Source organism: Triticum urartu, chromosome 7 (genome assembly GCF_003073215.2).
Source record: "Triticum urartu cultivar G1812 chromosome 7, Tu2.1, whole genome shotgun sequence".
In the NCBI taxonomy this organism is placed as follows: Eukaryota; Viridiplantae; Streptophyta; class Magnoliopsida; order Poales; family Poaceae; genus Triticum; species Triticum urartu.
The window spans coordinates 687,669,645-687,694,354 of NC_053028.1; the positions used below are offsets into that span (position 1 = coordinate 687,669,645).

At 45.5% G+C, this 24,710-nt stretch overlaps 1 protein-coding gene across 1 annotated transcript; it reads left to right on the forward strand.

Annotated features, from left to right (window-relative positions):
* Positions 1–3,881: 3,881 nt before the first annotated feature.
* Positions 3,882–23,768, forward strand: LOC125519421. Its single transcript, XM_048684232.1, has 6 exons — positions 3,882–4,958; positions 5,171–5,365; positions 5,463–5,745; positions 22,839–22,952; positions 23,023–23,343; positions 23,680–23,768. The coding sequence occupies exons 1-6, from the start codon at positions 3,954–3,956 to the stop codon at positions 23,766–23,768; spliced, it is 2,007 nt and encodes a 668-aa protein (XP_048540189.1). The 5' UTR covers positions 3,882–3,953.
* The last annotated feature ends 942 nt before the right edge of the window (positions 23,769–24,710 follow it).

Here is a 24,710-nt window from a genome sequence, read left to right on the forward strand (position 1 = left end):
CGCCCCCGCCCCCGCCGCGCCCGACCCCGGCACGCTCGCCCCCGACCCCGCCGCCCCCAACCCAGGCGCGCTCGCCCCCGGCGCCGGCGCTCGGCCCCGACCCATCGGCCCTCGCCTCCCTCTTCTGCTTCCTCCCCTCCCAACCTCAGCTGTCGTCGGGCCTGCCTCCTCGCCCTACACCCTCTGTAAACCCCCCCTCTCTCTCTCTGCTAGCTAGGGTTAATTTACTTAGGTTTTAGTTATGTTAATTAGGTTATCTATTTAGTTATGAATTTAGATAGGTTTCAAAATTTGCTGAATTTATATGCAAATTTGAACTGGACATGTGATATGTGGATATGTCATGTTTTGGACATGTCATGTTTTGGTAAATGATCCGAGTTGCCTATGTTACGCCGGAATGTTGATTCATTTCCGTTCCGGTGAATTTTAGGCGCTCGATATGTCCATTTTTTAGCAAAGGTCATGCTGAAATTTCCCGTGAATAAAGGCATGATTTGTGCTACATAGTTGGCGTATCGAGTGCTGGCACATAGATTTCTTTTTTTATCTCATTTCTCATTTATTCATACTTTTAGAAATAAATGAGGACACTTAATCATAGGGAACATGTCGAACAATGAAGAAACTGGGCCTTCTGACCAAGATGCTGACGAGATGGATTATGAGGGTGAACAAGACTACCTCGACTTTTTGACTGCTAAGCAAGGTTTGCAGGTCCGCCTCGATGATGGTACTGACGCCGACACCGACACCGACGGCGCCGGCACCGATGGCGGCGCCGAGACCGGTGGGGAAGGTACCGCCGGGGAAGATACCGGAGCTGATGCCGGTACCGAAAAGAGGCATAAGAAGCAGAGGATACGAAAACCTAACAAACTAGGGATTGGACGACTTGTGATAACAAAGATGGCACCTGGCAAGTTTGAGCCGTTAGAGCCGGAAGAACCTCACAAGTGCTATGGGAACCAAGTAGGATGCATCCTACGGGAATGCGCGAGCATCAATGACGATGACTTGTGGAGTAAAGAACATTTGACGCAGTTGCTCCTAACGAAGTTGCACAAGAGATTCAAGTTCCCCGATCGGGATGATAACATAGAACAACCGTGGGATGATCCGAAGATGAAAAAGATTAACAATCACGCTATGGGCATGTTCAGCAATGATTTGACCTCCTGCAAATCGAGGGTGAAACGAGCTATTGAGGCTGAGGAACCCCTGTCCAAGATTCTGGAGGAAAATCCGACACTTACGGAAGAGGAGTTCGAAAAGTTCAAGGACACTTGCGCTACCGAGGACGCCAAGGCTAAGGCTGCGAAATTCAAGAGCCTTCAGCAAAGGAACACGGGGAAGCATCGCCCCGGAAGCCGTGGCTACCTCGGTAAAAGGCCCATATGGGATAAGGAGGGCGCGGAACGTGAAGCCGCGGGTCTCCCAGACCCCTTCGCGAAGTTCACCAACCCCTTGGAGCATGACTTCATCAGGGCCCGCTACAAGTGGGACAAGGAGAAAAAGGTTTTTTACACGGACAAGATCACGAGGAAATTGATTAGACTACTGGAGAAGCAACACCAGCTTGCAGCCGAAAACCCTACTTCTCCGATGAGGCCCAAGTGGGACACCCCTCTCAACCGGGCCTTGAACGAACTTATGGGACTCCCTTTGGGCCAGCGGCCGCAATATGGTTGTGTGCACGGCGCTGGAGATGGCGCCACGTGGAAGGTGTTTTACAACGAGGGCCCGGAGGCCAAGAAGCAGAAAAAGAAGTTTAGTCAGGCGGACATCGACGCGAAGGTGAAGCTTGCGGTCGAGAAAAAAGCAGCTGAGGATGCGAAAAAAGCAGCCGAGGACAAATATGAGTTGTTACAGCAGGCAGTCAATGCAGCTGTAACTGCCTGCAGAAATGATTTCGCTACTAACTTGGTTCCAGTTATCTTCAACTGGACGAAGGAAAATCTAGACAAGACGGTACATGATTTCCCGTTGCCTAGTTTCAACAGGAGCAACTCCATGAACAACAACATCATCGCACCATCACTTGCCCACACAACCGGGCCTCCTCTCGCAGCCACTCCCGCTCATAGGAGCCCGTCCTCAGTCTCTGGCACGCTTGGTGGGCCTTCGTCTTTGGCTGAGCTCGACGCCATCACGGTAATTACATGTCGCACCACCATATATATATATATATATATATATATATATATATATATATATATATATATATAATATTCCATTTTTGTTGCCTTTCGGATGTTCTACGCCACAGTCCCTGCCGAACTTGCGTAACGCTACTTTGTTAGTTTGCGTACGATGACCTGCGTACCTCTAGTTAATTAATTTGCATACTGTATGTTGCATCTAGTTGCTAACCCTTTCTTTTTCGGTGTTCTCTAGTATATTTTTTTGCCTATATATGATTGTACATCCTCTTCATGAACATGCATCTCTAACAGGTACCTAGTTTCTTGATGGCGAGATGGAACTGCTATGTCGTGTACAAAGGGAAGGTTCCGGGGGTGTACAACGAGTGGCATGAGTGTCAGGCGCAAGTGAATGGGTTCTCGGACGCCAGCCAGAAAGGCTTCAAAAGCAGACAAGAAGGAGAAGCTAGTTACTTGAGGTTCACGCTAGCGCGAGAGAGGACTCGTAACCGACATCTCATGTACTGCATAGTTCCGCTCTCACTCATAGTGATAGCTCTTCTCGCGTATACCTTTGTTTAGATGGATGACGTTGTAGTTGCAAGTATTCGAGACTTGCATGTATCGCTATTTTCGAGATGATGACAAGATACCACTTTGTGTTGGATGATTATTATGACCAGACTATTTGTATGTATATGCTATGATTATATTTGTGGTGTCGCAGGCATTTGTATGTGTATCATGATGACATTTGTATGTGCTAAAGATTCTTCTATAAAGCCTGTTCAAATACAAAACAAATATGCCGAAAAAAACAAAAACTACTAAAATTAGCAGTAGCGAGTGGAGAAAAGTTAGCAGCAGCATGGTTGTAGCAGTAGCGCGCACAGGGGAAGCGCGCTATAGCTATTAGCAGCAGCGAGGTTCCTTTAAGCGCGCTGCTGCAACACTTGTGTAGCAGTAGCGCGGGTGGACCAGCGCTACTGCTATACGTTAGCTGTAGCGCCTTATTAGTAGCGCCGGCCCCCGCGCTACTAAAAGGCTGAAAACCCGCGCTGCTGCTAGGCTTTTCCCTTGTAGTGCGAGATACATGTTGCCTGGTCACACTTCTGTCAGGGCATTTTTGCCATTACACGAAGTGGAGGTAGTTTTGTCAATTTCATCGGCGCAGGGGGTACAAACTAAAAAAAAACCGGTATGGCTCTCCCAGGTTTTCACCAAAAGCGTAGATATTTGGTCGGTTGCTCGGGAACGTTCGCGCCAATGCGAGATCTTCACGCCAACGCGCGAACGTTTGCGCGGGAGTCAAGTCGTATCTCTGTTACTCCCTCCGTCACGGTTTAGAAGGCACAGTTAAATTTGCGTGCATTTTCATAATAGACAAGGTTTAGGGCGCATTGCATTTATTTCTAATAGCTAATTAGTACTCTGATATACTACTATTTCTATATGCATGCGTAGTGTAAATGCTATTTTTTAGCCCATCACACAACCAATAGATAACCACCTAGGTCCCAGAGAATTTCTAAGCGCGCCTTCTAAACCGTGACGGAGGTAGTAGTTTGAATGAAGAGGGTTAGCCTTCATTTATTATCTAAAGCCTCCGATGAGAATGTTTTGCACCTGAAAATGTTATATTGGAATTCGACATTATTTGGGAAATGCTGGGCTGAAAAGAAAAGGTGTATATAATAAAGATGGTCGGCTGAAAAGCTGGGTGGGGACCCAAACACACCGGGGTTTCAGTTCCAAAAGGGGGGAAAACCGTGGGCTTTGGTTGTGCTTGGCGAAGCTGCCTTCCCTTCCATGGAGTCAAGATCCGGGCGTCGTCCCCTCCGTTCATCCGCGCAGATTGGTGGTGCTGCTCCCGTGGAGCTGAGCCCCGGGCGTCGCCTGCGTTTTGCGCAGCCACAGCTCTGTAGTACAAGCGGCGGCGGCGGCGAACCGGATCGCATCAGCTCCCTCCCGCAGGAGCTCCTCCTCCTCATAATCGCCGTCATGGGATGCGCTGCCACGGCCGCGCGCACCAGCGTCCTCTCCCGCCGGTGGCGCGATCTCTGGACGCATCTCCGCCAGATCGTCTTCCACAACCTCGCGCCGTCGATTGCAGCGGCGGTCCGCCGTGTCCGTGGCCCCCCGGCCGCGGTCTCCCTCCTGGAAGTCCGCATCCCCAACGCCAGCAGGCATCCCTGGCCCGTCGGCGCCACGGCCAGCAGGCTGCTCCGCGATGCCGTGCGACTGCAGCCGGAGGAGATCGTCCTCAGCTTCCCGTGGAGCGTCGAATCTGAAGGCGGGCCGAACCTCGTGCGGCTGCCGTGCTTCCGGCGGACCAAATCCCTGATGCTGGAAAGGCTTCTCTTCTACTGCCCCGACGGCGAGTTCACCGCACTCCGGACGCTGTCCATCTCCTACGGCCTGGGCGGCCTCCACAGCTTGCTCCCCCGATGCCCGCACCTCCGCGTGCTCAGCCTCAAGTTTGTCAACGATGGCTACGGACTTGTCCAGAATGGGTTCATCTCACTCCACTTGCCATCGCTGCAGCAACTTTTCCTTGAAACCCGCATACTACACACAGATGCAGTCGACATCGTCGCCCCTCTGCTGAAGCGACTGACGGTGTCTGTAGGCGCTTACAAGGTGGTCAGCGGCATCTCCATCTCGGCGCCAATGCTGGACAAGGTGTCGTGGGAGTGGCGGTACTTTGAGGCCGGGAGCATTCTCCAGTTTGGGCCTTGGAGACTCCACAGGTTGTGGATACACACAGGAGAGAGGCAGGGACAGGTTCCTTCGCTCCACATTCATGCATCCCATGTATGTAATGTATCCTATCCACACTCCACTCAAGCTCAGTTTACTCAATTTATTATCGGAACTAGCAAGCGTGCGTGCAGACTCAAAAAAGAGAAGTATATATATGTTTACATACGAAATCTTACCAAGCTAATGACCACCTGATGTTTTGAATTTTCGTGATAATTTCTAGCAAATCTCTCTTTTTTCTGATCCTGTCAATGTTTTTTCAGAGCTGGTTTATTTCCGATGAAGACAACTTTGCGCACAAGTTAGAGAAGCACATGGTTGCTGCTGATTTCTCCCTTTTGGAGCTACGTCTCCTAAAAGCCGGACATGTTTTTGGAGCACTGGTGTTTCATCTCCTCGGGATTACTCGTATTTCGAGAGGTCTACAGAGGCTTAAGATCGTCCTAGAGAGATCGATGGTAATTATTCTTACATGTTCCCCTGCCTGTTTCATATCATTTCTCTGTTTTACACTGTGTAATTAAGTAGTAGTTTAAATTTTATTTTTGGTTTTAGCTGAAAGGGAAATGCCCGCCACACTGTCCATGTGAACCCACAAACTGGAGATCTCAAACTATCTCCTTGACTGCTCTCGAGCAAGTGGAAATCAATGGCTTCCAAGGACAGGAACATGAGTTTGATTTACTGGAATTAATACTCAAATGTGCGCCAGTGCTTAAAAAAATGATACTGCATCTGTCACAGGAGGCCACATCTAATAATAGTGCAAGCGCAAAAATATGTGACATCTGGAGCAGGGCCTATTCTTCAGTGGAATGCTATGTTTATGAGAGGTCTGGTGAGTATTTATTCAGCATCCATAATTAGCATGCTCTTTTATATATATATGAGAGCTCTCAAAACCTAAGCTTTCATTGCTTTTCATGTTTAGGGTGGTTACGTTGAAATGTGGTACTGACGTCCCAATTAGAGTTTAATTATGCATGTATCCCGGTTATTAGCTAATTTAATATGCTATATTTTATCCGAATTTGTGTGCCCACACCCTGGTTTTTATAGAAATATAAGCTGGATATATACTTGCGTTGGTGATAACAAAAATTAATATTTTTTGTGTGGCCTTTCCTTACCATATTTGCCTTTTTGCATTCTTCTGTTTACCGTGCCCTTCGGTTTTGTGTCTTTATTCAAATTTATAGGCTATATATATGGCTGAACTGGTATCTGCTGATTTTTATTGGCCATCCAATTTTGCACAAGTTATTTAGTTCCAGTGAGATTCTGTTTAGCATGTACTGTGGTATTTGTTCCTGCTGTCAGCATGTATTGTATTTTATTTGTCAGCATGTATTTTATTTTATTTGCCAGTGACAACAATCATTACACATATAGGAACTATACAATTGCACGGTGCGATACTTACTGGAGCTAGGTTTCAATCTGTCTCCTTTGCAGGGTTAATGCATCGCAACCATATTTATCTGTTGACATGATTCCCGTCCTTACATTTGTGAATTCTAGTCGACGAACATCATCCTTTTCCCATTCGGAAAAATCAATTACCTAGTCTCAAGACTTTGTTTGGTTGCTTGGACTGAACTAATCAAGTGCATGTTGTATTGCCAGTGTATTGTAGCTCTTTATAGGGAGCTCAGTTAAATCCTGATTGGTTTCTATGCACTCAACCTGTGATTATTATGTTAAACCTGCGGTTTGAATTGCCCTTTGTTCTATTTCATTTTGCCAAAATACCAGCGACGTCCCGTTTGGGGCAGACGCCACTAATTATCTACACCTGTAAGGCTTTTCCTACTAGTGTAACCTCTGCTATTGTCATATCTGCTACCATCACTAGTAGAAAACAGGGCTTTGGTCCAGGCCGAGTCAGCCCATTAGTCCCGGTTCAGTCCAGAACCGGGACCAATGGGGGCATTGGACCCGGTTCGTGAGCCCAGGGGGCCGGCCGGGCCAGTTGGCCATTGGTCCCGGTTCATCTGGACCTTTTGGTCCCGGTTGGTGGGATGAACCGGGACCAATGGGCCTCGCGCCTGGCCCACCACCATTGGTCCCGGTTGGTGGCTTGAACCGGGACCAAAGGCTCCCTTTGGTCCCGGTTCATGCCACCAACCGGGACCAATGAGGTGCCTATATATACCCCCTCGCTTAAGAGCAGAGCACACTGCTCTATTTTTTTCTGGCTGAGGGGGAGAGGGCTTGGTTGTGCTCTAGCTCACCTCCTATGCACACAAGGTGTTCGATGGAATGCCCGAGCCACACTACTTAAGCTTTCTCCTCTTCAAGCTCGACCTCCAATCTCCATTTTCCATAATATTTGTCTAGGTTTAGCGGTCCGTCACGCCCCGTCCCCGTCTTCACCGTCGTCGATCACCCGCGCCGAGCTCATCGCCGGCACCACCGTGGTGAGCCTCTTGTTCTTATCTTTTTTCTGAAAGGAAAAATATTCTTACTTGTATGTTTACATAGATACTTGTATTATTTTCTTACTTTTATTATTGCATCTTATATAGTGCGATGGTTTTGGTATCCGCCCCCATCGGCCCTCGTCCTGTCTATGATTCGGATGTGGTATATATATTATCTTTATAACTATTGTTCATTTATTGTTTATGAAAATTATGCCGACCAACGTGACATAGATTTTATTTATGTAGGATGTATGTGAATTGGAAATGCCAACCGACCCTATTGTCGAGAGGTTAAATTTAGTTGAAGAAGAAAACAATTTGTTGAAGGAAAAAATAAAAAAAATTGAGGAGGAGAAGATGATATTGGAGTTGCATGTTTCGGATGTCGTCGATGATCACAAGATCAAGATGGATGCAATGCGCTTGAAGATTAGAAAGATTAGAAAATATGCCATTCATACCGAGGCTTGGTATCATTATGCCGTTGGATCAATTGTTACCTTGGTTGCGATTATGATCCCATCTGTTTTTCGCATTAAAATGTTTTACATAGTTTCAATGTATGGTTTAATTAATTAGATGCTGTGGAGAGCTATATGTTGCTAGATGAGAACTATGTATGCACTTTGGTTTTAATGTGATGATGAACTTCTATTAATTTGGACACTTAATTATATATAATGCACACAGATGAACCGGCAATGGATGTATGGTGACAGACACACCTGCGAGTACATTAAGGGTGTGCATGAGTTTCTCGATGCGGCTGAGGCAAACAAGCAGAATGGTTTTATGTGTTGTCCATGCGCTGAATGTGGGAATACGAGGTCTTACTCTAACCAGAAAATCCTTCACTCCCACCTGCTTTACAAGGGTTTCATACCACACTATAATGTTTGGACGAGACACGGAGAAATAGGGGTTATGATGGAAGACGGCGAAGAAGAAGAGTACGATGACAACTATGTGCCCCCTGAATACGGTGATGCTGCAACGGGGGGAGCTGGTGAAGATCAAGAGGAACCAGACGATGTGCCCAGTGATGCTGCAATGGGTGAAGCTGCTGAAGATCAAGAGGAACCAGACGATGTGCCCGATGATGATGATCTCCGCCGGGTCATTGTCGATGCAAGGACGCAATGCGAAAGTCAAAAGGAGAAGCTGAAGTTCGATCGCATGTTAGAGGATCACAAAAAAGGGTTGTACCCCAATTGCGAAGATGGCAACACAAAGCTCGGTACCGTACTGGAATTGCTGCGGTGGAAGGCAGAGAATGTTGCGGCTGACAAAGGATTTGAGAAGCTACTGAAAATATTCAAGAAGAAGCTTCCAAAGGATAACGAATTGCCCGATAGTACATACGCAGCAAAGAAGGTCGTATGCCCTCTAGGATTGGAGGTGGAGAAGATACATGCATGCCCTAATGACTGCATCCTCTACCGCGGTGCATACAAGGATCTGAACGCATGCCCGGTATGCGGTGCATTGCGGTATAAGATCAGACGAGATGACCCTGATGATGTTGACGGCGAGCCCCCCAGGAAGAGGGTTCCTGCGAAGGTGATGTGGTATGCTCCTATAATACCACGGTTGAAACGTCTGTTCAGAAACGAAGAGCATGCAAAGTTGATGCGATGGCATAGTGAGAACCGAAAGAGAGATGGGAAGTTGAGAGCACCCGCTGACGGGTCGTAGTGGAGAAAAGTCGAAAGAAAGTACTGGGATGAGTTTGCAAAGGACCCAAGGAATGTATGGTTTGCTTTAAGCACGGATGGCATTAATCCTTTCGGGGAGCAGAGCAGCAATCACAGCACCTGGCCCGTGACTATGTATGTATAACCTTCCTCCTTGGATGTGCATGAAGCGGAAGTTCATTATGACGCCAGTTCTCATCCAAGCCCCTAAGCAACCCGGCAACGACATTGATGTGTACCTAAGGCCATTAGTTGAAGAACTTTTACAGCTGTGGAATGGAAACGGTGTACGTACGTGGGATGAGCACAGACAGGAGGAATTTAACATAAAGGCATTGCTGTTCGTGACCATCAACGATTGGCCTGCTCACAGTAACCTTTCAGGACAGACAAACAAAGGATACCACGCATGCACGCACTGTTTAGATGACACTGAAAGTATATACCTGGACAAATGCAGGAAGAATGTTTACCTGGGCCATCGTCGATTTCTTCCGACCAACCATCAATGTCGAAAGAAAGGCAAGCATTTCAAAGGCGAGGCAGATCACTGGAAGAAGCCCGCCATGCGTACCGGTGATCACGTACTTGCTATGGTCAATGATTTACACCCAATCTTTGAAAAGGGTCCGGTGGACTAGCTGTTCCGAATGACGCTGAGGGAAACGCACCCATGTGGACGAAGAAATCTATATTTTGGGATCTACCCTACTGGAAAGACCTAGAGGTCCGCTCTTCAATCGACGTGATGCACGTGACGAAGAACCTTTGCGTGAACCTGAGATCTGATAGATAGAATATTTTTGGTATTTTTGATATAAAGATGCAAAGTAAAAAAGTAAAGGCAAAGTAAATAGCAAAACAATATAAAAGGGATGGAGATTGATATGATGAGAATAGACCCGGGGGCCATAGGTTTCACTAGTGGCTTCTCTCAAGAGCATAAGTATTCTACGGTGGGTGAACAAATTACTGTTGAGCAATTGATAGAATTGTGCATAATTATGAGAATATCTAGGCATGATCATGTATATAGGCATCATGCCCGTGACAAGTAGATCAAAACGATTCTGCATCTACTACTATTACTCCACTCATCGACCGTTATCCAGCATGCATCTAGAGTATTAAGTTAATAACAGAGTAACACCTTAAGCAAGATGACATGATGTAGAGAGATAAATTCATGCAATATGAAATAAACCCCATCTTGTTATCCTCGATGGCAACGATACAATACGTGCCTTGCTGCCCTTTCTGTCACTGGGTAAGGACACCGCAAGATCGAACCCAAAGCTAAGCACTTCTCCCATGGCAAGAACTACCAATCTAGTTGGCCAAACCAAACGGATAATTCAAAGAGACTTGCAAAGATAACCAATCATGCATAAAAGAATTCATAGAATATTCAAATATTATTCATAGATAGACTTGATCATAAACCCACAAGTCATCAGTCTCAACAAACACACCGCAAAAAGAAGATTACATTGAATAGATCTCCACAAGAGAGGGGGAGAACTTTGTATTGAGATTCAAAGAGAGAGAAGAAGCCATCTAGCTACTAACTATGGACCTGAAGGTCTGAGGTAAACTACTCACACTTCATCGGAGGGGCTATGATGATGTAGAAGCCCTCTGTGATGACGGCCCTCTTCCGGCGGAGCTCCGGAACAGCCCCAAGATGGGATCTTGTGGATACAGAAAGTTGCGGCGGTGGAATTAGGTTTTTGGCTCCTCTTCTGATCGTTTGGGGGTACGTGTGTATATATAGGAGGAAGGAGTAAGTCAGTGGAGCACCGAGGGGCCCACGAGGCAGGGGGCGCGCCCTAGAGGGGGCGCCCCCCACCCTCGTGACTACCTCTTTGATCCCTTGCAGTAGGGTCCAAGTCTCCTGGATCACGTTCGGTGAGAAAATCACGTTTCCGAAGATTTTATTCCGTTTGGACTCAGTTTGATATTCCGTTTATCTGAAATACTGAAATAGGCAAAAAACAACAATTCTGGGCTGGGCCTCCGGTTAATAGGTTAGTCCCAAAAATAATATAAAAGTGGAAAATAAAGCCCAATATAGTCCAAACCAGTAGATAATATAGCATGGAGCAATCAAAAATTATAGATACGTTGGAGACGTATCATATATCTATATGTGAAGACCTCTCTTTCTTTATTACTTCCTATTAATTGCAACGATGACCAAAACTATGTTTGTCAACTCTCAACAACTTTTAGTCATCATACTTTTTCTATGTGAGCTCATTACTCTCCATGAGATTCACATGATCTCTTTGTTTCTTTTTATTTATTTCTCTTTTCTTTTATTCACTTAGGATCATGGCAAAATAATCAAGCCCTTGACTCAACACTAATCTTTATTATATATATAGCTCACGGACTCGATTACATAGGAGCATTATAAAGCAAAACTCACAACTAGATCATACTAAGAACATTTATTCTACTAGATCAAGATAATACCAAAAGAATCGAACTAAGAAAAACGGTAAAGATAAAAGTGATGGTGATACGATACCGGGGCACTCCCCCAAGCTTGGCAGTTGCCAAGGGGAGTGCCCATACCCATGTGATTATGTCTCTTTTTTCGGGGATGGTGATGTGATATTCTTGGCGATGATGCCCCTCAGGATACGATTCTCCTCCTCGAGCTTATTGACTTGCTTCTTGAGATCCATTATTTCCTTTTGGAGTTTTCCTGTAACAGCTGAAGCTCCCTGTACCCAAGGGTGCTGCATAGCTGCGGGAGAACCAGTTACACTCTTTTTCATATTCTCATAAGAATGAAATCTAACATTGGAAGGGATAACCGAGTTTGGAATAGCCGAGCTCTGCAGTTCTCCCATTGTGAATCCAGCTCGGAAGCGGGAAGTGACTTCTTGATCTTCTTCCATGGCATCTATCCTCTTCAAGTCAGCCTCCATCTCTTCCTCCGTTGCTGGCCCAAGGAGGTCAACATTATTGTTTGTCATTGATCTCGGTGCCGGATGAGACACCCGGCTCTCCCCGACTGACTCTTGCGAAGACATCTTGCTCTAATCGGCAGCAGCAACAGCTCAAAACACAAACAGAGAGTAATTGTGTGATACGGTAGTCAAAACCCTCGGGAGATTATATAATGAATTTTTACCGACCAAAATACGTGTCATGTAAGAAAACGGAGTCCGGAAAGCGCACGAGGTGCCCACGAGGTAGGGGGCGCGCCCAGGGGGTAGGGCGCGCCCTCCACCCTCGTGGAGCCCTCGTGTCCTTCCCGAACTGCTTCTTATTTTTCTATTTTTCTAAATATTCCAAAACGGAGAAATATTGCCTTAAAAACTGTTTTGGAGTCGGTTTACTTACCATACCAGATACATATTCCTTTTCGGAGTCTGGAACTTTACGGAAAGTGTCCCTTATGTATTCCTCCGGGGTTACGGTTTCAATAACATTGGTTTCAACATTTATGGGATTACCTGAGATATAATGTTTGATTCTTTGACCGTTCACCTCCTTCGGATTTGTGCCTTCGAAGTTGTTGATTTTTATGGCACCGGAACGATAGACCTCCTCGATAACGTAAGGACCTTCCCATCTAGAGAGAAGTTTACCTACAAAAAATATTAAACGAGAGTTGTATAGCAATACATAGTCACCTACATTAAACTCATGCTTTTGTATCCTTTTATCATGCCATCTTTTAACTTTTCCTTTAAACAACTTGGCATTTTCGTAGGCTTGGGTTCTCCATTCATCGAGTGAGCTAATATCAAATAACCTCTTATCACCGGCAAGTTTAAAATCATAATTGAGCTCTTTAATAGCCCAATATGCCTTGTGTTCTAGTTCGAGAGGTAAGTGACATGCTTTGCCATAAACCATTTTATACGGAGACATACCCATAGGATTTTTATGTGCAGTTCTATAGGCCCATAATGCATCATCAAGTTTCTTGGACCAATTCATTCTAGATCTATTAACAGTCTTTTGGGAAACTAATTTGAGCTCTCTATTACTCAATTCTACTTGACCACTAGACTGAGGATGATAAAGAGATGCAATTCTATGATTATCATCATATTTAGCAAGCATTTTACGGAAAGCACCATGAATAAAATGTGAACCACCATCAGTCATTAAATATCTAGGGACTCCAAATCTTGGAAAAATAACTTCTTTAAGCATTTTAATAGAAGTGTTATGATCAGCACTACTAGTTGGAATAGCTTCTACCCACTTAGTAACGTAATCAACAGCAACTAAAATATGTGTATATCCATTAGAGGAAGGAAAGGTTCCCATATAGTCAAAGCCCCAAACATCAAATGGTTCAATAACAAGTGAATAATTCATAGGCATTTCTTGACGTCTACTAATATTACCAATTCTTTGACATTCATCACAAGATATGACAAACTTACGGGCATCCTTGAAGAGAGTAGGCCAATAAAAACTAGATTGCAATACCTTATGTGCAGTTCTATCTCGAGCATGGTGTCCTCCATAAGCTTCGGAGTGACACTTGCGTAGGATCTGTTCCTGTTCATGCTCACAATGTCTAATAACACCATCTACTCCTTCTTTATAAAGATGTGGGTCATCCCAAAAGTAATGCCTCAAATCATAGAACTTTTTCTTTTACTGGTATGTGAAACTACGTGGTATAAACTTAGCAACAATATAATTAGCATAATCAGCATACCATGGAGCAGTATTAGAAGCATTTATGACATTTAATTGCTCATCGGGAAAGCTATCATCAATAGGAAGTGGATCATCAAGCACATTTTCTAACCTAGACAAGTTGTCTGCAATGGGGTTCTCAGCTCCCTTTCTATCAACAATATGTAAATCAAATTCTTGTAGCAAGAGAACCCATCTAATAAGTCTAGGTTTAGCATCTTTCTTTTCCATAAGATATTTAATAGCAGCATGATCAGTGTGAATAGTTACTTTAGAATCAACAATATAAGGTCTGAACTTATCACAAGCAAATACAACTGCCAAGAATTCTTTTTCAGTAGTAGCATAATTTCTTTGAGCATTGTCTAGGGTTTTACTAGCATATTGAATAACATTTAATTTCTTATCAACTCTTTGCCCTAGAAGAGCACCACTAGCATCACACATAATTTCAAAGGGTAAATTCCAATCAGGTGGCTGAACAATAGGTGCAGAGATCAATGCTTTCTTAAGTATTTCAAATGCTTCTACACAATCATCATCAAAAACAAATGGTATATCTTTTTGTAATAAATTAGTTAGAGGCCGAGAAATTTTTGAGAAGTCCTTAATGAACCTCCTATAAAATCCGGCATGACCAAGGAAACTCCTTATACCTTTGATGTCCTTGGGACATGGCATCTTCTCAATAGCATCAACCTTGGCTTTATCAACCTCAATACCTCTTTCAGAAACTTTGTGCCCCAAGACAATACCTTCATTAACCATAAAGTGGCACTTTTCCCAATTCAAGACAAGATTAGTTTCTTCACATCTCTGCAAAACTCGATCAAGGTTGCTCAAGCAATCATCAAAAGAAGATCCATAGACGGAGAAATCGTCCATGAAACCCTCACAAATATTTTCACAAAAGTCAGAGAATATAGCCATCATGCATCTTTGAAAGGTAGCAGGTGCATTACATAGACCAAAAGGCATACGTCTATAAGCAAAAGTACCAAAAGGGCAAGTAAAAGTAGTCTTCGATTGATCTTTGGCTGACACAGGTATTTCAGAGAAACCAGAATAACCATCTAGAAAGCAAAAATGTGTATCTTTGGATAGTCTTTCTAGCATTTGATCGATAAAAGGTAAGGGGTAATGATCCTTTTTAGTTGCCTTATTTGATTTGCGGAAATCAATTACCATCCTATAACCTGTAATAATTCTTTGAGGTATCAATTCATCTTTATCATTAGGAACGACATTAATACCTCCCTTCTTAGGGACACAATGAACAGGACTTACCCACTGACTATCAGCAACGGGATAAATTATACCTGCCTTAAGGAGCTTTAGTATTTCCTTTCTTACCACTTCTTTCATTTTAGGATTCAACCGTCGTTGATGATCACGAACGGGTTTAGCATCTTCTTCCAAATTAATTTTATGTTGACATAGAGTGGGACTAATGCCCTTAAGATCATCAAGAGTATACCCAATAGAAGCCTGGTGCTTCTTCAGAGTTTTCAATAATCTCTCTTCCTCATGCTCTGAAAGGTTAGCACTAATAATAACAGGGTATATCTTTTTCTCATCGAGATAAGCATATTTAAGAGTATCAGGCAACGGTTTAAGCTCAAACACGGGATCACCCTTGGGTGGAGGAGGATCCCCTAGGATTTCAACACGCAAATTGTGTTTCAGAATAGGTTCCTGTTTAAAGAATACTTCATATATTTCCCTTCTTTCATTCATAAACATGTCATTTTCATGGTCTAGCAAATATTGTTCTAAAGGATCACTAGGAGGTACGGCAATAGAAGCAAGACCAATAATTTCATCCTTACTAGGTAATTCTTCTTCACGGTGTTGTCTACTAAATTTGGAGAAATTAAATTCATGAGTCATATCATCTAAACCGATAGTAACAACATCCCTTTTGCAATCTATGGTAGCATTAATAGTGTTTAAGAAGGGTCTACCAAATATAATGGGACAAAAGCTATCTTGTGGGGAACCAAGAACAAGAAAATCAGCAGGATATTTAGTTTTCCCACACAAGACTTCAACATCTCTAACAATTCCCATTGGTGAAATAGTATCTCTATTGGCAAGTTTAATTGTGACATCAATATCTTCTAACTCAACAGGTGCAATATCATGCATAATTTCTCTATATAGGATAATAGGTATTGCACTAGCACTGGCAACCATGATAACAATGATCTCCTATTTTAAAAGAGATAACAGGCATGCCTACCACAGGTCTAGGTTTATCTTTAGCACAAGGTTTAGCAATTCCAGCAGTTTCATCACAGAAATAAATAACATGCCCATCAATATTATCAGACAAGAGATCTTTAACAATAGCAATATCAGGTTCAACTTTAATTTGCTCATGAGGTGTATAAGTTTAAAATTGCTTTTACGAACCAAAGTTGAAGCTTTAGCATGAACCTTTATCCTAACAGGAAAGGGTGGTTTCTCAACATAAGAAGTAGGAACAATAGGATCATTATAAGTGACAATCTTTTCTTCAACTTTAATAGGTGCAGCTACTTTACTTCTATGGGAGGATGATATTTAAACCACTTCTCCTTGGGGAGATCAACATAAGTAGCAAAAGATTCATAGAAAGAAGCTACTATCTCAGAGTCAAGTCCATATTTAGTGCTAAATTTACGGAAAACATCGGTATCCATAGAAGATTTAACACAATCAAAACTAGGTGTCATACCTGACTCCTTACCTTTGTCGAGGTCCCAATATTCAGAGTTGCGTTTAATTATTTCCAATAAATCCCATTTGAATTCAATAATCTTCATCATAAAAGAGACAACACAAGAAGTGTCAAGCATGGTATGATTGCTATCAGAAAGCCGAGCATAAAAATTTTGAATAATAATTTCGCTTGAGAGCTCATGATTGGGGCATGAATATAACATTGATTTAAGCCTCCGCCAAGCTTGAGCTATGCTTTCTCCTTCGCGAGGCCAAAATTTATATATATAATTGCGATCATGATGAACAAGATGCATAGGATAAAACTTCTGATGAAATTCCAATTTCAGTCGTTCGTAATTACAAGACCCCATATCATCACATAGCCTATACCATGTCGATGCATCTCCCTTCAAAGATAAAGGGAAGACCTTCTTCTTAACAACATCTCCGGGTACACCTGCAATCTTAAATAATCCACAAACTTCATCCACATATATTAGATGCTCATCAGGATGTTTTGTTCCATCTCCTAAAAAGGGATTAGCTAGCAGTTTTTCTATCATACCCGAAGGAATTTCAAGGTAGACATTTTCATTTTTAGTAGGTTCAGTAGGTTGAGGAGAAACTCTTTGCTCTACTGGTCGGGGTGAAGATACCCTGAACAAGCCCCTCAGAGGATTACTTTCCATAGTAACAAGTGACAGTAAATTTCAGCACACTATATAAATTTTTCCTTACCAAATTCCACCTACCAATGGCGCTTCACTTCCCGGCAACGGCGCCAGAAAAGAGTCTTGATGACCCACAAGTATAGGGGATCTATCGTAGTCCTTTCGATAAGTAAGAGTATCGAACCCAACGCGGAGCAGAAGGAAATGATAAGCGGTTTCCAGCAAGGTACTCTCTGCAAGTACTAAAATAAGTGGTAACAGATAGTTTTGTGATAGGATAATTTGTAACTATCAACAAGTAAAAAAAGTAAATAAAGTGCAGCACGGTGGGTCAATCCTTTTTGTAGCAAAGGACAAGCCTGGACAAACTCGTATATAGAGAAAAGCGCTCCTGAGGACACATGGGAATATCGTCAAGCTAGTTTTCATCACGCTCATATGATTCGCGTTCGATACTTTGATAATTTGGTATGTGGGTGGACCGGTGCTTGGGTACTGTCCTTACTTGGAAAAGCATCCCACTTATGATTAACCTCTATTGCAAGCATCCGCAACTACAACAAAAGTATTAAGGTAAACCTAACCATAGCATGAAACATATGGATCCAAATCAGCCCCTTATGAAGCAACGCATAAACTAGGGTTTAAGCTTCTGTCACTCTAGCAACCCATCATCTACTTATTACTTCCCAATGCCTTCCTCTAGGCCCAAATAATGGTGAAGTGTCATGTAGTCAACGTTCACATAACACCACTAGAGGAGAGACAACATACATCTCATCGAAATATTGAACGAATACCAAATTCACATGACTACTAATAGCAAGACTTCTCCCATGTCCTCAGGAGCAAACGTAACTACTCACAAAGCATAAACATGTTCATAATCAGAGGGGTATTAATATGCATATAGGATCTGAACATATGATCTTCCACCAAATAAACAAACTAGCATCAACTACAAGGAGTAATTAACACTACTAGCACCAATCCCGGACTTGAAGACAAGAATTGGATACAAGAGATGAACTAGGGTTTTGAGAGGAGATGGTGCTGATGAAAATGTTGATGGAGATTGCCCTCCCTCGATGAGAGGAGCATTGGTGATGACGACGGCGATGATTTCCTCCTCCGGGAGGGAAGTTTCCCCGGCAGAACAGCTCCGCCAGAGCCCTAGATTGGTTCCGCCAAGGTTCCACCTCGTGGCGGTGGAGTTTCGTCCGAGAAGATGTCTTCTTATTTTTTTTCCATCGAAAGACTTCACATAGCAGAAGATGGCCACCGGAGGGCCAACAGGGGGCCCACGAGGTAGGGGGGCGCGCCCGGGGGTAGGGTGCGCCCCCCACCCTCATGGTCAGGGTGTGGCCCCCCTGGTGAATCTCTTCCGCTGAGTATTTTTTATATATTCTGAAAACGTCTTCCCTGAAGTTTCAGGAATTTTGGAGCTGTGAAGAATAGGTCTCTAATATTTTCTCCTTTTTCAGCCAGAATCCCAGCTGCCGGCATTCTCCCTCTTCATGTAAACCTTGTAAAATAAGAGATAATAGGCATAAGTATTGTGACGTAATGTGTAGTAACAACCCATAATGCAATAAATATCGATATAAAAGCATCATGCAAAATGGACGTATCAATGGTCCACTAAGGCCATATTCTTCGGAGGCTAGGACTTCAGTCCATCTATCATTGAGCAGATCTTGGTCAGCTTGAAGCTGATGCTGCTTCTTTTTCAGGCTCCTTGCAGTGGCTATTAGTTGGCGCTTAAAGCGCTCCTGCTCATGAGGTTCCTCAGGCATGATGAAATCCTCAGTGCCGAGGCCCACCTCATCCTCAGAGAGCGGAAGGTAATTGTCGTCCTCCGAATCTTCGTGTGTGGCCTGTTTAGCACGACTAACCTTCCCAGATCTTCCCGTTCATCTTGTTCATTAGTTCTATCAATGGAGTCTTCATTTTCATCGGCATCATTGTCCATGCCGTCGATATTCTCGGGGTCGTAATCAAGTGTATCGGTTGAATAATCGACGGTGGCTATGAAGTGGGTGGTGGGTGGGGAGCACAATTCTCCACCGTCAGCCCCTGGTTCGAGCCGGATATACTTCGGCTTTGAGTCCTCCGCCGAGGACAGCTTTTTTAAGGAATTTAACACATCACTCAAAGGCGAGTGCTGGAAGATGTCTGCGGCGCTGAATTGGAAGATCGATAAACGATCAAGCTCGGCGTCCGCTGGCTCACGTGGTTCGGAACTTACGGTCAGAGACGAGTCCGGAGTTCTGATGACAAAGACGCCGTGAGAGGTTAAGTCTGTGTGTGGCTCCGACACGGAGGAATTTGCGGCCTCCGTGGTGGGGTTGATCCTCCCGTCCTTGCATGGCGTCGCTTGCTCCGGATCCAGGGCCAGAGCGTTTATAGGAGCGGTCTCCTGGATGCGGCCCGATGACAAATTAGGTCTTGATCATCGGGGTGACCGGGAGCGGCTACCGCGGTCTCGAATACGAAAAAGATCAAGTCTCCACGGATGTCCGCGACGGAGTTCAAGCTCCCGAATCTGACCTGGTGGTCAGGGGCGTAGCTTTCGATCTACTCCAGATGGCCAATCGAGTTGGCTCGCAGTGCGAAGCCGCCGAACACGAAGATCTGTTCGGGTAGGAAAGTTTCTCCGCGGACAGCGTTATTATTGACGATCGAAGGGGCCATCGAACCTTTCAGCGATAGCACAGAGGAACTCTCAATGAAAGCACCAATCTCGGTGTCAAAACCGGCGGATCTCGGGTAGGGGGTCCCGAACTGTGCGTCTAAGGTTGATGGTAACAGGAGACAGCGGACACAATGTTTACCCAGGTTCGGGCCCTCTCTATGGAGGTAATACCCTATTTCCTGCTTGATTGATCTTGATGAATATGAGTATTACAAGAGTTGATCTACCACAAGATCGTAATGGCCAAACCCTACAAGTCTAGCCTATATGACTATGGTATTGAGTATATCCTTTGCGGACTACACCCTCCGGTTTATATAAACATCGGGGGGATCTAGGGTTACATAGAGTCGGTTACATAAGATGGAATCTTCATAGTTATTTGCCAAGCTTGTCTTCCACTCCAAGGAGAGTCTTATCCGGACAAGGGTACAGTCTTCGGTCTTCATATCTTCACAACCCATCAGTCCGGCCCATAGATAATAGGCCGGACGCCCGAGGACCCCTAAGTCCAGGACTCCCTCAGTAGCACCTGAACCTGGCTTCAATGAAAAGGTATCCGGCGCGTGGTGCTGTCTTCGGCATTGCAAGGCGGGTTCCTCCTTCCGAACTCCCGAATAGTCTCCAGACGAATTGATCGTGTCCGGACTTGTAACACACACCGCGCACAACCGCAGAGAGAATATAATAACACACGAGTCCAATTTGCTGACAACTTTAGTAATGTGATGTCATGCTTGCCCGGTCATAATTTCGAACCGTTTTTCGCCCCACGTTTCGAGACACGGTTGTCATTGGCACGTCTTGTCAAAGCAGAGATCGTGTCCCCCCATTACGGGATTTTCATCAATACGAGCGTGGTTAACCCAACCGTCCTACGAGAAAGATTCCTTTGGAGTAGGCAGGTTCTTAGGCTTAGGAGGAGGCGTTCAATACCGGAGGTGTATATAAGGGAACCAAGGGCCATCTTTTTATGGAAAACCTCTCCTAAGCCTCCCCAACCCCGAGTTCCAGCACCCAAGGTTCGACTCATTGCTTTCAGCCTTCCCATCATGTCCGGATCCAGCTCCCAAGGCCGATGGATGGCTTCCTCCGTTACAGAGGAGGATATCACAAAGCTTCGGGCGGCCAGATATTTGACCGCAGAGATCCACCACCGGCTTCCTGCTCAAGGACAAGTTATCCCGACCCCCAGATCCGGCGAGAGGGTGGTATTCGTCTCCCACTTCCTCCGGGGGTTAGGGTTTTCTCTTCACCCCTTTGTCCGAGGGCTAATGTTTTATTATGGACTAGATTTTCACGATCTTGCCCCGGACTCTATCCTCCATGTCTTGGCATTTCTCATTACATGCGAGGCCTTTCTTCGAATCCCTCCACACTTCGGCTTATGGCTCAAAACCTTTAGTGTGAAGCTGAAGGTAGTCGATGGGGAACACGCGGAGTGCGGTGGTGCTACAATCAGCCAACTCGCCAATATTCCCTGGCCAGAAGGTTCTTTTTCCGAGGCTTCCAATTGCTGGCAGCAGGAGTGGTTTTATATTATAGAGCCCCGCAGTGCAAAATGGGTAGCTGCCCCCACCTTCCGTCCCGGCCCACCGTTACGGCTCGAGTCATGGGTCAACAAAGGGCTAGACTGGGGATTAGTGGATGAAGTGCAGACCTTACAAAGCCGCATCCGAACCCTCCTCGAGAGAGATATCGATCTCGTCAGTGTGATCCAAGTGATGTTAGTTCGCTAAATCCTGCCCTGCCAGCGTAGGCCTCGCTGCATGTGGGAGTTTAATCCAGAAGGACCACAAACCCTCCAACACTTCTTCGGCGCCACACACGAAGGGATGTGGAAGTTATTTTTCGGGAAGTGGAAACATTGGCCGGATACTGCCGAGGAAGCTGGCCTTAACTGTAATCGTCCGGATACCCCGGTAAGCACTTGGCTTTTGAATATTTTGTGGTCATGCATACAGTAATATGGTACTGAGCAAGCTATCTTTTTCCAGGGCTGGATAAAGAAGGCGGAACTGGTTATGTGTTCGGCCCCTCTGCCCGAGGGTCCAGTGAATCATGTCCTAACAATGATGCTGGCCCCAGCACCATACCAGATGCCGAAGAAGGAGGACGAGGCGGAGGGAAAGAGGACCAAGGATGGCCTATATTCCCAGTGAACCTCGGACTTGGTGTCCGGAGGAATAAAAATCTCCTCATCCGAAGAAAAAAGTGAAGGGGGGCCACTATCTCCTTCCCTCCAAGGAAGAAGAGGGCCGCCTCCGAAGATTGGGAGAAGCAGGCTCCTAAGCGAGGCAAGATGCCTCTGGGGGCGGGCCGGTCCTGGAGGACGTCGAAGCGCAGTCTCATGACGAGGACAAGCCTCCGGCCAAATCGTAAGTGAACAAGGATGTTTCAAACATATCCCGTTCTTTCCTTATGACGCCTGGAATATATATTTTTTTGCAGCTCAGCGCGTAATCCCCTTCAACAATCCTCTTCCCCGGGGGACCTTCTCCCGGAGATGATGGAAAGCGAGACGCCCCCACCGGCTTCTCCTTCCAATAGGGCAGACGACCTTGATGTGTCGTCGCGGAGGATCTCCCCCAACCAACAAGTGGTGCCAGGGATGACGCAGACGCTACACGAAGGTGATACTTCGGCGGCCCAGGGTCTGGGAACAACAATGAAGACCCCGAACAATCCGGAATGCAGCCGGATACAAATAAATGGATCCCTTCAAAGGGTGACCGTACTCCTGCGGCTTCCTCCGGAGACGCAGAGGTGCCAGATATCTTGACGAACATGTTGTGGCAGGCGTCCGTTTCAGAGAAACATCGTACCTTGATGGGTACGGTGTTAAAAAAGGTCCTATCTGCAAAGAGCGGATTGAATGAGGCCTTTGTGAGTCAGCTGAGAGGCTTCGAGGTTTGTACTGTAATATGTGCAATTGTGTTTTATTCAGAAAATACACCTGTGTATAGACAGTAGCCCCTGAGGCTCAGGTTGGCTTCCCATAGGAAGCGAATGGAGGATCGAAAGAAATATCCGAGGACTAATCTGATTAACTTTGAACACAGGCCGCTTCCCCCTGGCTACTTCCCAGACTGCGGATATTGCTGAGCTGCAACGGAAGCTTGATGTAGCCGGGGATGACATTACGTTAATCAATATGCGTCTTGACGAGTCGCAAGGTATGTATTTGAAGCAGTCCCTGCACATACATTTTTGTGATGTAAGCATGACACTGAAAGTTTTGTCTAGCTACAGATGGGGCTGCCGCCGTTGAAATTCTTCGGGCGGAGCTAGCCCGAGCCAAGGAGCAGGCCCGATGTAGTAATGTGGCTGCCGAGAAGGCATCGGCTGAGTTAAAAGCCGAACGAGCTGCTCGGCGTCAAGACGAGGAGAAGATATCCACGATGGCGCTCGAGCTAAAAAGTGCTGCTAGCCGGTGTGAACTCCTTGTGAAGGAGAATGATGCCAAGACGGCTGAAATTGACAAGGCCCAACGAGAGGCGAGAGAAGCGCGGTCTGAATCCAGAGCAGCCTGTGAGCAGATCCGGCAAGCTGGGGAGATTGCAGCTGGTAAGCCATTTTTGCTACAGGCTAAGTTTGGCAATCCGAACTATGCTCAGCTTAACCAATTGTGGAGTTCTCCGGACGAGTTTTTAGACTTCCCGAAGAGTTCTTCCGATGCGGCGCAGTATTATCAGGCGCAAGACGGGTACGCAACGGACAAGCTTTTCTGGTCACAATTCGGCACCTAGAAGCGCCCCCTGTTGCTGAATGAGCAGATGTCCCAGTGGGCCGAGCTTCTTAGGATATCCGGTGCTGCCATGAAGAACGTCCTACACTGGTTATGGCCAGCTGAGCCTATTCCGAACAGTTACTTCGGCTTGGTGCAACGGCTTGTTGACGCAGTGCCGTGTAACGACGCTGTGAAGCGATCGGTGTGTATCGAAGGTGCACGGATGGCTTTTGCTCGAGTCAAGATGTTCTGGGGAATATGAAGTCCATCAGCGCTGGAGTGAAGAGTCCACCCAAGGGCAAGGACCGCCACGAACCGGAGCATTATTTTGAAGACGTCCTTATAGCCGCCTGCTTGATAGAGGGTCAACGCTCGAAAGTCATAATGTTCGAGTGAAGTGTATGAGAATTGTACGAGACAATTTTATAGTGGATCTATTTTTATATTTTGCTCGAGAGCTTGTGTTCCTCCTGTGCGGCCGTCTTAATATAATCTGAAATTTTTCCAGTCCTCATCTTCAGCCCCCTTGTAGGAAGTACAGGGGTGTTCGAAAAAGTATCTGATCACTCTTGACCCAACGTCTTGGTCCGTGAAGGAGGTGTCAATGCGGCGAACCAGGCAACCAGACTATAGGGCGTTAACACTTTCACTTAGCCATAGGAGTTTTACGGTGGGTCTACGACATAGCACCTAGTATGTATGCGGCTTACTCACACGATGTGTTTACATAATTGACCGGAAAGGCCCTTAGTGTGTCATAGAGGAATTGCTAGAGATTCCGATAAGTCATCGAGTGGTTGACCAGCTCTCGCCGCATTGTGACAGTCAGTTCGGCTTTCTCTACTGAGGTGCGTCACTGGGTGAACCGTTAGCACAATCGCAGTAGTTCTCCCTTTACTACCCTAGCCGATAGAGCGGAACGTAGGGTAGCAAGCACAGGAGCCGGGAAACCGAACTATTGACCCAATACATGATTCGGAGCTGATGCATATAAGGCCAAACTCGCGACGCCGAAGTACACTGTAAAGTTGTTCGGACTTTGTTGGCAACTCATTTGTTCCCGTACCGAGCCCCTGGCAAGTTAAGCCGGGGTATATCTATGAAACAACCATAGGAGGTGTATTCATTTTGCGAAAAGACGCGAGTGATTAATTCGGATAAATTGAACTGGGACCTGAGTGATATGCCAATGGTTACTTGATAT